At 39.9% G+C, this 17474-nt stretch overlaps 1 protein-coding gene across 1 annotated transcript in view; it reads right to left on the reverse strand.

The window, feature by feature from the left end:
* LOC145394350 (beta-1,3-galactosyltransferase 5-like) overlaps nucleotides 1-17474 on the reverse strand; it is a 42965-nt gene that overhangs the window by 15729 nt on the left and 9762 nt on the right. The window contains exons 5-6 of the mRNA XM_080268225.1: nucleotides 14922-15060; nucleotides 10547-10668 (exon numbers count right to left, since the gene is read on the reverse strand). Of these exons, the coding sequence (XP_080124351.1) occupies nucleotides 10547-10668; nucleotides 14922-15060 (261 nt within the window). The remainder of the gene's footprint in view (nucleotides 1-10546; nucleotides 10669-14921; nucleotides 15061-17474) is intronic.

Consider the following 17474-nt stretch of genomic DNA (forward strand, 5'->3'; position numbering starts at 1 on the left):
GAATGATATGAGGATAGCAAAGAAGCAGGGAGGGGTACAGAGGCAGGGTAGGGTGGTAAGAGGAAACATTGGAAAAGAGGAAGAAGGGTAGGGTAGAAAATGCAAAGACAAGGCAGGGTGAGTTGAAGCAGGTATTGTAAAAACTGAGTGGGTGATTGAAATCCTAGTACCAGATGGCAAAGATCATGTGGCACTGTTATGATTTGAAAGTATAGTACGGATTACACGACTGAGGACAATTAGAAACTAAAGGGAGATTTTAGATCAGGTAAAAGATATGCAATGTTTTTTAGAAACGACAATACAATCTACAGAAAAGTACTGGCACCCCCCGAGAATCTAAGACAGGAACGAGGATGAAGCTGTGCTAGAAAAGGAAAAGCAGTAGCATGACTTGGACAGCCTAAAAAGATATGCAAAACAAAAAAGGGAACATCACAGGGTCGGGCAAGAAAAAGGCCCATTGGATATTAGATAAGAGTAAGCTGAAGAAGTTCTGGGCAAATGTGGAAACATGTATGGAAAAGTTTGGGAGAAGTGAGTTTTATATTGGGGATGTGAATAGCACAGCAGGGAGTGTGATGGTGGATGGAGTAGTTGGTGAGGGGTATGCCTACAGAAGTGGATGAGATTGGCAGTGCTCAAGTGGACATCTGTGCAAGGAGGGGACTGGTGATAGCCAATACCATCTTTAGGCACAAAATGATTCACAGGTATACCGGTGAGTGATAAGCAGGGTGGGTGGTGAGCAGAAGGAATGGAAGGCAATGATTATGTGTGTGTAGATGATAGAAGAAGACATGTGCTGGATGTGAGAGCATACAGAGGTTGGGATTGGGATGTGGACTCTTCGACCACCACATAATGATGGTGAGTCACGATAAGAAATGCAATGGATGATAAAGAGCAGGAGAAAACAGTCCATACAAACATGGTAGAAAGGTTGCACGAGGATGAGAAAAAGGAAGAATATAAGTGGAGGAGCAACTGGGCCAAATATGATATGGAACAGATGGGGGAAGTGGAAGGTGTGTGCAAGATATTCATGGAAGAAATCTGTGCAGCATGTAAGGTGGTGTGTGAGTGAAGAGAAGAAAGGGGGTGTAAGGAACAGCATGGTGGAAAGAAGAGGTGGGGCAAACCAAGGATAAAAAGAAGAAAGCACATAGCCTAGTGAGTGGATGGGAAGCTGAGGCAAGGAGGAAGCTGAGAGAAGGAATCGATAGTTATATGTAGTGACGAGGAGAGAGGAGAAAAGAGAAGAGGAGAGTGAGTGGAGGGAATGTACAAAAATGTTCTGGAAGGTGGTTGAAAGAGTAAGACAATGTGATAGAGAAGGTAGTAGGGAAGTAAGGACAAAAACTGCAGAATATTGACGGAAAAATGAGAAAAAGTGAGCAGATGGAGAAAACACAGTACATCATCAAATCTTGTGTTGCCCCATGAGGAGCATAGGGGCCCGGGGCTAGGCAAGTTGGTCCTGACATTTAAGGTGAAAGTGACCAGCCTCACTCATCCCTGACTGGCATTACATGAGCAGTAAACCCCAACCACTCCTTGGATAAAAACCCACTCAGGCTCAGTCTGGCTGGAGAGCCTTAATTACCCACTAAACCACCAGGTGCCATAGTGTGGTTATATGGTTACTAGCCAGCATAGTAAATGGTTTCCTGATGTACAGGAAGTCAGCATAGGAAGGGGCAGGACAGGGAAAGGATGGTGAGTGGGAAAAGGCATGGTAGGGTAGAGCCGGGAGAAGGCAAGGGATGGCTAGACTGGGTAGGGTATGGGATGCCAGAGTACATTAAGTGGATGTTGGGGCAAGGCTGGCAATGACAGGTCAAGGTAGTATAAGATACAGTAGGGTAGGGGGAGGGGGAGAAGGATGCATTACAAGGTAACCTAATACAATACACAACATAGCAATACATTCAAAGCTACATAAAAGTAAATGACATACAAAATCATCCTAATTTTGGTACTACAGTATGATGATTTTTTTTTATATATATATAAGTTTATGTAATTTACATTTTGACATTAAAATCACCAAGGACAAAATCTTTCTTGTTGGAACCCAACCCTCATTTTACAAAAGCTTTTAACTACAAGTACTTCCCTGGTACACATCTAGTGTTAACTGTGGAATGACTGTGTATTAGTAAACATGCTTTTCAGTGCCATTATACACTGGAAAAAAAAAAAAAAAAAAAAAGTGCAAAAGATGCCTTTAGGTCTCAACCAAATTTCTTAAACATAAAGTGTTTTCATCTTATGCATATACTAAGGTGCCTCAATAACCTTCAGTGTGGATGATGGATGAGTGGAAGTATTCCACTTCCACACCTGTGTTACTCAAGGGAGTCATGATGCTCAGTGGCTGCACAGTCCTCTCACCTTCACTTTTAAACCTTTTCCTCCAAGAGCTACCTGCTTTCCCTTTCTTTAGTAACCGTTCTGTCCAATGTCAATGACCTAACAATGGAACCACAACACTGAAGCTCAACAAACAGCAGCCAACCTCCAACAGTACCCACCAATTCTTGAACAATGCTCACACAGGGCAGAATGACAACCCTATCCCGTAAATCAATTATCACTCTTTTGGTGGTAGACACAAATCTCAAACACACCCTCATCTCCCTTCTTCATCTGTCACTCCCAACAGACACCACAAACCCTTGGATTAACTTTGGACACAAACTTGACCTTCTCTCGACCCACAACCCACATCAGTGCAAAGGCATCTAATAAACTTTATGCTTTCAAAACATTAAGTTATGAAATTCTTTTACCCAACCTTGGCCTTAAATTATGAACTTTAAAGCTGAGTTGTAACAGCAGAATCTGGTGCTAGTCTAAATGAAGTGCTATGGAAAGGATGTAGAGCTGTAGCATTATCTTTTCTGACAATGAACTACATGGAACAAGCTAAGACAGGACAATCTGGGCCAAGTTATGATGAAAAGAGTATACTTATACACAGCAGAAGGAATTTTTGAAACAAATTTACATGACAATGAATTAATCAGGGTCAAACTGGGCCCCTCCACAGCACCATCTGAACATGTAAACATCCTACATCACACCTCAACATGACCTCCACAGAATAAATGAGGCTGCCTCTTCTCTATCCTCATTTTACACACATCTTCACTAGCCATTCAGACCACCTACACTCTGCTCACGTTAACTAACATGAAACTGATTTCTCTCCATCTTGAATACTAAGCTGAAACCAGAGATTAAAACTAGAATATGGTACTAGTTGTGAAAAGTTTTATGGAATGGACACAGCCACAGAAATGCATTATTCTGCCACTGAGGTATGGGAAGTAAGCTGCAAATGGAAAGCAGTACATGACCTCTCCCTTGACCAATGCCCCACAATCATATGGCATTAAAAAACTAGAAATCACTCAAACAGCCCATACCTCCACCAGTGCCATTGTAAGATCCGGATCCGCCCCCAAATTTAATCAATTCTTTCTTGGCCCATCCTTCCACAGAATTTCATTGAGAACTTTTGGAGATGTGGACATACAAACAAACAAAAAATTCCTGGATCTGGATCACCACCAAAATCTAAAGGATTGTTCCTTGGGCCATACCCTGACCCTCCAATAAATTTCAGCAAAATCCATTCATAACTTCTTGAGTAATCCTGCTAACAGACACCCCAACATAGGCAAAAATATAACCGCTAACAAACACAGGCAAAAATATAACCTCTCTGGTGGGGGTAATCATGCATTAAAAGGCCAAATGAGAACTACTCTCAATATATGTATATATATCCAACCCCTCCAGTCTGGAAACTCAGGCTAAAGAAAAGCCTCTGAATGTAAAAGACATAAACAAGAATTACATCCTTTAGCTGAAGGTGTTACAACGAAGTGTTTCGCTGTGGTACTTGAGGTACTTTACACACTGTAGAGCAATACCTTTAATGGTGAGTTATATGAAAGTCCAACTCCCTCCCTATCCTCAGAATGGGTGGTATGGATTACAGGAGGGCAACTAAGTCTGCAATCCCCAGGGTTCATGTCCAGACAGGTCTGGGGCCACAAAAAGAACTCAAAGTTAACCCCTTTCATATGGAGTCATATTTTCTATTTTATTTTTGCTAACTTTTGAACAGAGGTTGCATACAGCCTTCAATCACCACTTCACTGGTACTGAAATGGGGTGCTTTTATGTGGTGGCATGAATGACAGGGCTGTGGAGTTGCCCAGTTAATAATTTCCTCAATCCCCTCCCTATTCCCTGAAAGGAGGCTGGTGGACAAAGAGTGCAACTTCCATACTGCAGTCTATTTAGTTTACATGAGTCTGGGGTTGTAATTCCAACAAGAGGTCTGTCTGAAGAATAAAACTGTCTGGTGGTAAGAACAACATATGTCACTGGGCTCATCTGTACCTGCTGTAATACTGCACTGAAACTCCTTCAGTCTGGGGCAACCTCTCATACCCATTCTGCCTGTTGATATCTTTTTCATTTCATTCTTGCTATCACTTGACACTTATTTCCCTTCACTACTTGGTTTCTTTAAGCTGAATAAAATCTGGTAGCAGCATGCATTAAATATAAACTGCCACTGTAATTAAGGAATTAGGAGATCTGTACTCTACATTTTAGCTAAAACCCCTCCAGCCCACAGTGATCTCTCCTAAATTGTCTGTACTCTGCATTTATGTTAAAACTTTCCAGTCCAAGGTGATCTAAACTGAAGAAAACAGTCTGGCAATAACAAGACTGAAAGACATCATTCTACTGAAGGAGTTATGACCCTGACTTGTTAACTAAGTGGGGTCTCCAAAGCTAATTACTGTATATTCACTGGCAGCAGCAAAAACATTCTATACAAATGTGGATGCTTAAACCTATGTACTCTACACATGATGACATGGAGCCTACTATGGTGCCCCTGTGAGCTGGGTGGGCAGATGCAATGGCAGTGTCCATCACAGTACCAAACCACACTATTCCCTGCACCTCGCTGTTGTGAGGTGTTGTCCACTGCAAGGGAACATCAGTTCAATGCACGGAAGTGCTTGCCTGCAGCTGATGGGTCTGCTCAGCCAGACAGACCTGGATAACTCTACTGCTACTACTATTACACGAGTACATGGATATTCTCCTTGCTGAACACGTAAATAATAAAGACAAATAACGTACAAAAGCACACTGGGATGCATTACGTTACATAAATAGCTAAGGAAGAAGGGGTAGAAAACTGAAGACAACAAGAATATCATCACAGACTTCCTCTCAAGCTGATCAAAGTCATCAAGATGCTGATAGAATAGAATAGCAAAGTAATCGCTGTATGAATCAAATTATCAGAACTGATTTAGTTTTCACATTATCATATCTGGATTAGTATTACTGTCTACAAATTTTGTCTTAAACCTTATCATAGTCATCTTCTCTGGTATTTTATTCTGACATCATGTGATTTTATTTACCTCTGAGTCATAACAAGCCTGGGAGTTAACAAAACATACCACTTTGCGAGAACCTCACAATATATCACTGGTTTCGGTACTCAACTTCAACTTAACGTCCATCAGCAAGTCTGCACAATTACACTCACTGCCGTATTTAACATCAACATAAGCTTGTTACTATATTAACATTCCACTGCATGGGATGGCCCTGCAGGGATGGATGCTTGCCTGTGGTTAATGGGTCTGCTTGGCCACATAGCGTGAGGTTGGTCAATAACAACTATATTAACAGATGCAGAATATATCAACATCACTTTGGTTGAATATCACAGTAAATTCACAAAATAAGTGTTAGAATGTTCTATCACAGAATCTCACAACATTAAGCTGCTGGTCTATTCCACATCATGGCCTGCAGATCCTTATGCCTGAAGAAAATGGAGCTTCCTGGTACTGGCCATGCGATGCTTGATGAGGTACAGTATACTAGCAGTGTATCCCTGCGTCACAAGTTACATCACAGACCCTATGACCGTGGTGTGTCCCTCTGTTTTATGTTACAATATTATATCTCCGTCCTTCTCCTAGATGTAAGGCGTACAGTTACAGATGCCTTGGTGGTGCACTGCAGGCACTTGATCAGGAATCCTTTGAGTTACCTGGAAGAAATATGTAACATTAGAAATATGGATACAGGTACTCTTAGCCAAGGATAACTACCATCTACATCAACGATTTGGTAAACTGTGTTAAAGCAGAGTGTGACAAAGCATACAGACAAACTGTGGAATCTACTTGAGGAGTGTGCTGATTGCACAAATGTGGATTGCCACAATTATTGTGCATACCACTGTAAGTTATATAACCTAAGAATATCTAATGACATTAACTCGCATCATGACTAGGATAATGTTAGTATTCTATTTCATATTATTGTACTTATCTGAAAGTGAATTAAGGTGGATGAAATACTGTGTCTGTGTGTGTGCGTGTGTGTGAGCACGTGCGCACACGAATGCATGTCCCCAAGTCTAGCCACAGACTTGGCAGCTTAAACCCTAAGGCCTACCAGTCCTCCTGCATTTTTCCCATCTACACATGTTGCTGCTTTAGCATTAATATCCACTGGAGACTGGTGTAATGACAGGAAGGTATTACTTAACCCCTCAGATTCAGTGGCAGAGTACTGGTTTATTCTTGCTACTGCCAGGTGATTTTACTCAAGTTGGGACAGCAGTGGAAGTGAAGAGGTAATGCTGGCCAGATATAACCTCCACAAGTCTCTCCACAGCTCAATAAAATGTCTGGAGATAGCAGTAATAAAATAACGTCATCAGACTGAAGGCATTAAGTTTTCTCCGGACATAATTGGATATAATACTCTAATAGTCTTTCCTAAGCTGAACAAAATCATCTGGCACTGGAAGAGTAAAATACAAATGATATTACTGTAAATCACTGTACTGAAGGAGTTAGGCAATGAGCTCCTGTACAAATCGAGGCTCCTATGACTCCCTCAGCTGAATGAACCTGCTGTGTCAGGCCAAAATAAACACTCCAGCAGTCACATGCATTTATGGGTTAATGGAGGCACTATTATCACTCAGGCTCCTATGACTCACACTTCTCATAGAGAACACATCTCACTTATGACACCTTGGCAGTCATGAACTCTGTCACTCTAATGAGGTCTTTTATTTTACTCTTGGTGCTACAGTGGCACTAATATACTTGAGCAGTTAACTTGTCTAAATACATAAACATCCCTTGTACTGCTGCCTACTTCTTCCTTCACCTTAATCATTCTATGTCTATGTCTGCCCATTTCTCTTCCTACTTCTCCCTTTCCCTCCTGTCACTTTTTATTCTTCTTCTTTCCACTACACCTGAGTAATAAGTCTAATGGTTTCCTGTCACCCCCATTTATAATGTTGAGTGGTAACCAAATAACCAATTCACAGGGTGAAGTGTAACCAACGCTGGTGCTCGTTAACTGGGTGAGACACAAACGCGACATCAGGAGACAAACCTCCACTCTTCCTCTGACTTGCAGTTCTAAATCCATGACCAGAAAATCTTGAGGCCATACAATTTTATTTAATTATTATAATTTATTTTATTATTATTATTTATTTTTTAACCATCACATAACTGTCCTAAGCTTAAGAGAGTTTTTAAACAAGAGCATTTGGATGAAGACTACATTTACTACAGGGGGGCTCCTGTACAGAATATACATTATTTGCCTAGCAGTTGGAAAACTAAAATAAACTGTACTCCCCTGACTGGTGCAAAAGGTACAGCATATAAACAGGACTATATATTCCTATCTCTTTAACACTAAAGATAAATACAAATGGCTGGTGTTAGTCTGATTTTAATGAAAACTACATCAGAGTGAGGGAGTTAAAATACAAAATAATGAACACCTACAGTATGATCAGTAGGTGGGATCTGTCTGCATGCCACATAAAGAGTGTAGTCAACAACAATATCAGGAGGAAGACAAGTTTCTATCATCAGGTAATTCAGGAACAATTTACCTAGGCCTTACTTTGTCTTCATGATTCATGGCTTAACCCATTCACAGCAGCTGGTGCACACAGGCACTTTATTCAGGGTAACACCATAAGATTTTCACAAACTGAGAGAAATATTATTAGTCAGAAGCTTCAAAAACTGTCTAGTAATCCTTTCTCCATTACTGATACTATCAAGTGCAAAGTTTACCATCAATCTATAGGGTCTATTTATGAGGGGTATAGTTGGGGCCATACTTCCTCAAGTAAGACTACCAACCAACTGGTCACCTTTGTCTTAACCCCTTAACCGCAGGGCGTCACTTTCTTGACGCTTGTGAGCAAGGGATCATACTGCGGGGCGTCACTTTTGTGATTCTGTGTTATTTTGAATTCGTCTGGGCTTTCAAGTGGTGGCTTGTATCATCTATCAGTACTGCCAATGTACAACACTAGTCAGCACTCCTAATCTCATCTGTACTCCCATCCATTGTTGACAATTTAGCCATTTCTCCCCGTTCTTGAGTCCCCTCCCTACCTCCCCTCCATTACCCTATCCCCTCGCCTGCCCGGCTGTGCTACGCTTAGTAAATCTTCCCTGGAATTTTTCACTGATTTCATCCATTGAAATAAGCCCTATGCCCTATTCTTGTACCAAATAATATATACAAGAAAGATATAAGGTAAGTGAGAGTGCCATACACCTGGAATTGGCTAATTATCACCTGACAACACCTCACGTGCACTCATTCGCTAATTTTCGCTGTTTATTTCCCCTTGAAATATGCCGTATAATCTATTTTCGTAATAAAAATATATATAAGAAAGGAAGGGAGAAGCCCAAATGATATTTACATTCACCTGGAACTACCTAATTATTGCAGGCCACCACACTGTATTCTACACTAAATAAATCTTCCCTGGAATTTTCCACTGATTTCATCCATTGAAATAAGCCCTATGCCCTGTTCTTATACCAAATAATATATACAAAATAGAAATAAGGTAAGTGAGAGTGCCATACACTTGGAATTGGCTAATTATCACCTGACAACACCTCACGTGCACTCGTTCGCTAATTTTCGCTGTTTATTTCCCCTTGAAATATGCCGTATAATCTATTTTCGTAATAAATATACATGTAAGGAAGGAAGGGAGAAGCCTAAGTTACATTCACCTGGAACTACCCAATTTATTATGAATTGTCTTGGTTTCCTGCCAATCATTTCATTGCTATATATTAGCAGGTCTCACAAGGCTGAAGTTGGTAGTATTGCACTCACCCTAGCCAAGCGGCAGGAGGCCACCACTATCAGTTCACTGTCGTCTTTCAAGGTGAAAGTACGTCTGATTCGCTCCTACTAACTTCCGCCGCTTTTTAGCCCCATGCAAAGGACCCTGTGACCTTTACCCCCTCCTAACCCTCATGTGGAAAGAGGTAAAGGGCTGACAATTGATAAAGAGTGACTACGATCTTTCTATTGAGTAAAACAATGCAAGTGGAATTGTAAATAATGTGTAAACAGCAAGTGAAAGCAATGAATGTAAATATAAGTGAACAGTGGAAAATAGTTTTACAAGTTACCTCAAGTGACAGTGCATAACACAGTGTAAATAAAATAGAAATGTAAATAATGTAAATAAATTAACAAATGTAAATAGAAATGTAAATGAGTAGTATTACAAGAATATGAGTATATATACTAGGAGTAATGAAAGTGAAAGTTTCACTCTAGCATGTATGAATACTATGAGTTATGAGAGTGAAGGTGAAAGTGACATTCACTCTCAATGCCAGTATACAGGACGAGAAAGTGAATGCTACGTATTTTACTGAAAGAAATTGAATGCCTACAGTGACAATAAACTACTACTACTGAAGGAAACTTATGGATAAAGACTGTAGATATATATAAGAGTTATATAGTAATAGAAATATAAACTGTGAGTGTTTTTAAGAATAATAAAGGACAGAACACCAGCGGCGAACTAGCGCAAGTGGGAAGGTCATACGCCCTCGTAATTTTCATTGCTTTCACGTTTTTTTTTTTTTTTTTTTTTTTTTTTTTTTTTTTTTTTTTTTTTTTTTTTTTTTTTTTTTTTGAGTATGGATTCCAAACTATTTGAGAATCATAGAATAGTGTTTCTAGTGATAATATCAGGCTGTGGTAATCATATTACGGGTTGTCGGAAAGTGTAAAGTGGAGACTTTGTTACCCAACTTCAGAGGTCTCCACAAGTCCTACGGTACTCGACAAAGGCTCAACAAACACCCCAGGAGAAAGCTGAAGGTATGTGCCATAAGCATATGTGACTTTAATATTCTAGGACTAATAACTGATTTTTGGCAAATATTTTTAGAGAGTCTGTTGGAGCGCGAATATGCCCGCGGGAGCCGCAAGAAAAAGCAAAACAAGCCCGCGGTTAAAGGGTTGGAATGATAGCCAAACCCCAGGCCCCTATGCTCCTAACGGGACAATACTGGGTTGGATGATGGATATGTGGATGAACACCTTTTACTGCTACAGCCTGCAAGGAAGTGTCAACAAACTTAAACAGGCGTGTACACTGACCTACCTCACTTCAGGATGTTGGGATGCAGGTGGATGGGGGAGGTAGTATTCAAGAGGGTTGGTGATGTTCTCCACCCTCAGCAGTTCATTCCAGCCCCTCACTGCTTCTTCTGGTCCAAGGTTTTCCTGGAAGATGGGGTACAGTGTAATTCATTGAAATGTTTATCATCCTCATTCATCATCATAATCAACATCATTAATGTCATCATCTTTGTCACAATCATCACCCATCATTCTTCTCACCATAATCATCACTCTTTTAGCCCCTCTCAGCCTCTACATTCCTCTTGTTATGTCACAAATTCATCCAGCTTAGGGGAGAAGGTTGGATACAGCCTTCAATTATCCATTCATTATAATCGTGCTCTCCTATGGTCAGTGTTTGGCAGGAGGTGGAATAAAAAAAATTAAGGATACCCTCATTCTGGAGAGATCAAGTCCCATCTGGTGGCAGAGACAAGCCTCCACAAGTCCTTCAACTCCCTATCCCCAGAATGAAGGATGCATTTGGGCCACAACAAAAAAGCCCCATTTTGACTGCTCCTAATTCTCCCCTGAGTTGAAGAAAATAGTTTGGGGATAGCAAGAATACCTGGAGACTTGAGAAAGTAAAATATGTCATCAAGGGGGGTAAAAAAAACTGTGGATGTGCACTAGTATAACAGAACCTGAAAACTTTGTGAGACAAGTTTTTGCTTCATGACTGACGGGAGAAAAGCCCAAAAAGCTCACAAATAACTTTTAAATGACTACAGTGAGTCAACAATTTTTAAGGAACTATAAAGTACAATGAACAACTTTCATCACTTCACTCAGCTAATGTCTCTCTTAATTCATGTTAATTTTAGAAGCTTTTATTGAGCTTCTTGAGACTTCCTGGAAAAGATACAGCCTTCATCAATCCTTTCTCCACTTGGTTGCATTCCTTTGACAAATAAAATTGTCTGGAAATAGCTAGATTAATGTAAAGAAAGATGTTCTATAGCTGAATGAGTTAAATAGGAACCAACTGTACAGCAGACTAATGCACTGACCTGACGGCTCATTAAGACCATAGAATCTGATTTTTGAAAAATAATAATAAATAAATAAATACATAAAATTAACTTATGACCTCATTTATCTTAGCTACAACGTGAAAATTATCATACAATGAAAGTTTTCTTCAGGGAGTGCAGAATCTTCCAGCATCTATGATACAAAAGGATATTAAACTGTAAATATGTCTCAGGTCCTGTTAAGATCCTAATGCTGGTCTGGAAGTTCAAAACTGACCTGAATATTGTTATTGCAGCAACTCTGAGTATTACATGTATTACTATTATTACTGCATTATCTATCTATAGCCAGAAACCATAATCTCGTAAGGGGTGGCCGTTTGTCTTTCATTTAGTTATTTTATGGGGAGGGGCACTAACCCTCATCCAACCCACTTCTGACACACAGGGAACACGTACGTTTTGGTCATAGGATTACCACCCAGTACCGTGAATAGTTTCCTGGCTTACAGGTAACCATTAGGCTTGTCACTTATTCCCTTGGTTGAATATAGCATTCCGGAAATGCCGATCAGTAGACTGTGTCATACATTCCGGGAAAGCCACGTGAAATGTTAAATTTTCAGTCTTTTTACGCACATACTACATGCTTATGCTTGATGAGTGGGTCATCAATTGTCAGTGTGGAGGGTAAACTTTGTCTGATTAAATGTTATAATGTCTGGTAGGTGTATGTGGGTCACAACACATGATGAAAACACAACTTTTGAAACTGGTTTTCCCGCACCACAGACACTAGAAATTTTTAGGGCCACCACAGCCTAGGGGTTAATGTAAAGCCACCTGAAACAGAAAAAATGGTATTAATATTATTATTGTTATTAACCCCTTCAATCAAATGATACCATTTTATTTCATTATAGCTGCCAAAGACTAATATCAAATTGGAAAGATCTCTAAAACTGGACAAGTTAATGAAGGCTCTGGGTAACCCTTCCAGATCAGAAAAGTTTCTCCTAAACTACTCAAACTCTGGAAGTAACACGAAAAAACTGGAAAATGTCACTTGTGAAGGAGTTAACTGGAGGACCCTGGCATTTATTATTATTATTTTTTGGCGGTAGTTAATGCCAACTACCAACCACTCACTTGACACAGTGATGCCTATTTCTTCCTTTACCTTCATCATTCTTTTTCTGTGCCTGCCCTCCTCTCTTTCTATTTCTTCCATCTTTCCTGTCATTTTTTATCAGGCAGGGGGCGATTACAGGGTTATTGTAATCGATTACGATTACTTTGCAAATTTCAGATTACAATTACGATTATGATTACAGTAAGAGTAATCGATTACAATTACATAAGTAGTCATGATTACACGTACTGTTATACACTATATAACTATGAGAATATTTCTTTTATACTTGTCACTGATTAAGTAAATAGTTGAAGTTAGTTTTTAAAAGCAAAAACATCATCCAGTAATATAAAAGTGATATTTTCTAGGAATATATATGTAAATCATTTTAATAAGAATTGTTTGCGTAAGGAAGAACATAGGGTTAAGCCGTGCAGAACCTATGGCGACTGTTACTCTGGATAAAAATATACTGTACAGTGTTATGTCCAGTAAATTGTTCTTTAATTTTTTTCCCTATTTGCAATACAAATGTGTTTTAATAATTCAGGCATCGAGACTTTTCTTCATTTTGTCCTCGACCCTTTCATTCTATTAATTTTCTACCAACTGAGATCTTCCCAGGCAATATTATTGTAGCTTAGGTAGGATATTATATGGAAGCTTCTAAGTTATAACCTACAATTCACTTTTGTTTTCATATTACTTATGGACTTTTATGGTGTATATTTGACTGTCTGAAACTGAACTACAGTATTTTATTCTTGACGAGTACTTGTGGAAGAATAACTTATCTGGGGCCTTGTAATAGTAAAAGTAACCATGATTACGATTACTTTGGGGGGGGGGGGGCCTAAATAATCAATTACGATTACACAAAAGTCTGTAATCGATTATGATTACAGATTACGATTACCCTATGTCTGTTTTTATTACCCTTTCTTCCTTGTAAGGTGGTTTTACATTGAATGACAAGCCTAATGGTTTCCTGTAAGCCAGGAAGCCATTTACAATATGGGTGGTAACCATATAACCAACCAGCACATGTTCCATACATGTCAACAAATGGGTTGGCAGAGGGTTAGTGCCCCTCCCCATAAAATATCTATCTCAAAGTCAAGCAGTCACCCCTTATGGGATTATGGCATCTGACTACAGACAGACAGGTAGATTTCATTATTATTATTTATTTTTTACTATTATTATTACTTTTTGTGAGGTGGAATTAGGATTACAAAGACTTCAATGAGAAGTGACTGAGTGGGTGAATCATTCCCTTACACATGGCATTCCTCAGTTCTCCATCTATTACATTTTTCTCTTCTCCTGTTTTCTTAACTCCAACTTATACCATCTTTGAGTAGGACAAGAGGGTTGGATGATGATGATAATGAAAAATAAAGAACCTCGTACTGAGATGGAAACTTTTCATTTCCAAACAGTACTGAGAATACTGAAAACCAAATACAAAGTCTGTTCATTTTTAAAAGCCTGGACACATTTGCATTTAAAAGACTGGAGGTCACACACTAAGAAAGAAAGAATGAGGTGGATAGTGCCATATTTGACCACTACATATATGAAAGACAAAGAAACTGCCGTAAATACTCGGACAGAAAAAGGAGTGAGAGTGCACAGCTAGATGGTTAATGTGTGTGTCCCTCCAAAGGCCTACTTACAAACCAGGGAGACTGATTAGGAATTAAAGTGAAGTGGAGGGGAAAACCAAAGATGTGGTGATGAGCTATATCAATGAAAAAGGTGTGAGCTGGAGGATGGGCAACCTGATGGTGGTGGACAGGGTGACACAGAGACACTTTACTGTGGCCACCCCCTCTGGGATTATAGCATCTGGCTATAGATAAATAGATGGGATGATACCGTGGATTGTTATTACTATTATTTATTTAGTGTCCAACTCCGGGAAGAGGATGGAAGACTTGTGCCAGTGATCTGTAGGGGATGTGTGGTTGGGTGGGTGCAAGGAGATTTTTACAAATCAGAAAGATCCGCTAGAAGAGCCTGGACATAAATACAAATCCCCCAGATTATTACAGACCAAAAAAAATCTGCAAGAGCCTGGAAATAACTTCACATCCCCCATGATACTACAGACCAAAAAGATCTAGAAGAGCCTGGAAATAAATTCAAACAGAGGATTACAAACCAAAAGGAACCTGGAATAACTTCAAATCCCCTGGAAGATTACAGATCAGAAAAATCCCTTACATGAGGCTGAAACTAACCTGAAAGACTTTAGTGCCAGTGATCCACAGGGGAAGTGTGGAGGGGTGGGGGGAAGTGAGGGAAAGAATACTGTGGTGGTGGAGGCCACATCTTTTGGCAGCCAGACCTGTTGTATACACATCCTCCAGGAACAGTGGTCTAAGGAAAAATAAAATACAGTAAGTCCTCGTCATAAGAAACATTTTTCATACATTGTGTTTTCCTATTAAGTCTACAATTAACAAAACCTGCTTCCAAATGTTCCACAGACACCTATACACTTCATTTACCACTTTCCCCAAGCTTACAGTATCAAATGTACAGAAAAATGGTAATATTGTGGAATACTGTACATCTTTCTCTCACTTCTACTGTGGTCTACCTGTATATGGTAGTATGTCAATAAAGTTGATTCATTTGGTCCAGTCTGTCTAGTGACATGTTTTAATAATTCATTCTATACCACCAGACAATTTTACTCAGTTTTTGACAGACTTATAGTACTGAAGAGATTAATGAAAGCTACATCTATCTAACCTTGCAATAGTGCTGTAACTGATACAATTCTTCAAACCAACATAGCGTCGATATTTGCATTTTTTCTAATACCGATATTTATTGTCGATATCGGGATATCGGATATGGAAGAAGAAACATTAAAATGACTTTTATTGAATTTTTTGGTCATTGTTTTGCCTACGTCTGTGCGAAAGAACGTTGTTACTGTGACACTGTTTTGCAGCTTAATAGTCTTACTGAAACCCACTAAAAGTTCACAATAATAAGTAGGTGGGTGGGTGGGGGGAATGAAGGCCAAAAGCACCGAGTTGAGAATGTGGAATACTGTGTACTGGTGGTGTTTAAGTGTGGTGGCTGTGTGAGTTTGTGTGCTTAAGTAGTGCACACACGCTGCCGAAAAATGTGCAAACTGCCCAAACCCATTGGTTTTTATTTTTTTATTTTAGCTGTAATATTTAGTCACTGGTCTTACAGTAATCTAAACAGAGAAGTGATATACTGCATATAACAAGAAAGAAGGCAGCAGATGGGGTCAATAAGAGGATAGTAACTCTGAGACGAGGGGATGTACAAAATTTGGCGACTTCGTTTTAGCTCAGCTTCTACAGCAACACAATCCGTTACATGATACAAAACGTTGCGTATGTTTCTTTATTACTATGCTATTAGCACAAGGTTTGCAAAATTGTTCCCTCTAAGGAAAAACAAAAACAAGACAACACAGAGCCAAATTCAAGATCCGTTCACTTCGAGATGCCTAGACCCACTGCGTCTGAAAGACTGAAATCGGAGGCAGTAGGAAATATAGACAGAGGGGGGCACAGTTTCTGAGTTGACCTGTTGCATACAGTACATGAAGGACTGGGAATAACGGTTAACTCTTGCATTGGAGAGTAGGACTGAAAAGGGATGGGAGTTTGTTTGTGGCTAGATATGCCAACTTAACCCTTTAACCGCGGGTATTGTTTTGGTCTGACCGTCCTCTCCCGCGGGGGTTTCAGCCAAATGTAAACAAACCTTTACACCTTAATAACTCTGCACAGAATAAAGCTAGAGAAAAAAATAAGGTACCATTAGAAAGTACTAACCTTCAGCTTTCCATTGATGTAGGTTTCATGACTTTGTTGACTTTCACAGGACGGGCAGTGCCGTTAGAAGTGAGGGGTGTAAAATCACTATTTTTCGCTCACACATCATTACCTTCGCTCATACACCATTACCAAATGCCAACCTCATTCTGATAATAATACTATAAACATATATGAACACTGCACATATGATAAACACCCACTCTGTGTTCACTGAGGCAGGTAAAAGGCACTGTAATTACCTGCACTTCACTGCCACATCAGCGGTGTTGTAATCACTATTTTTCGCTCACACACCATTACCAAATGCCAACCTCATTCTGATAATAATACTATAAACATATATGAACACTGCACATACGATAAACACCCACTCTGTGTTCACTGAGGCAGGTAAAAGGCACTGTAATTGCCTGCACTTCACTGCCACATCAGCGGTGTTGTAATCACTATTTTTCGCTCACACACCATTACCAAATGCCAATCACATTCTGATAATAATACTATAAACATATATGAACACTGCACATACGATAAACACCCACTCTGTGTTCACTGAGACAAGTAAAAGGCACTGTAATTGCCTGCACTTCACTGCCACATCAACATGTGTTGTCACTCACACAGCTGGACAGATGCTGATGCGCGCTTGGTCAGGGGTGGGGTGGGGGGCCCAGGGGGTGGGAGGTGGGGCCCTAGGGGGGGGAAGAGGGAGGTGGGGGTCGGCTGGAGTGAAAGAACTTAATAGCTACTCTCCCTTGAAACAATTGGCGCACGGAAAAAACGCGGGGTATTCAAAATATTCACAAACATTCGAGAATGACACCCGCGGTTTGGTCCAGTTTTTGCAACGTCATTCTGGAATGACACCCGCGGTTAAAGGGTTAAGAGAAACTTCTAACAACAGGTGGTCCCCTACTCAGGAAATGCTGACTTACGATTTTGTGAATGCAGAAACCGTATGTT

Source organism: Coenobita brevimanus, chromosome 27 (genome assembly GCF_032717465.1).
Source record: "Coenobita brevimanus isolate Jiangsu-jjx chromosome 27, ASM3271746v2, whole genome shotgun sequence".
Lineage (NCBI taxonomy): Eukaryota > Metazoa > Arthropoda > Malacostraca > Decapoda > Coenobitidae > Coenobita > Coenobita brevimanus.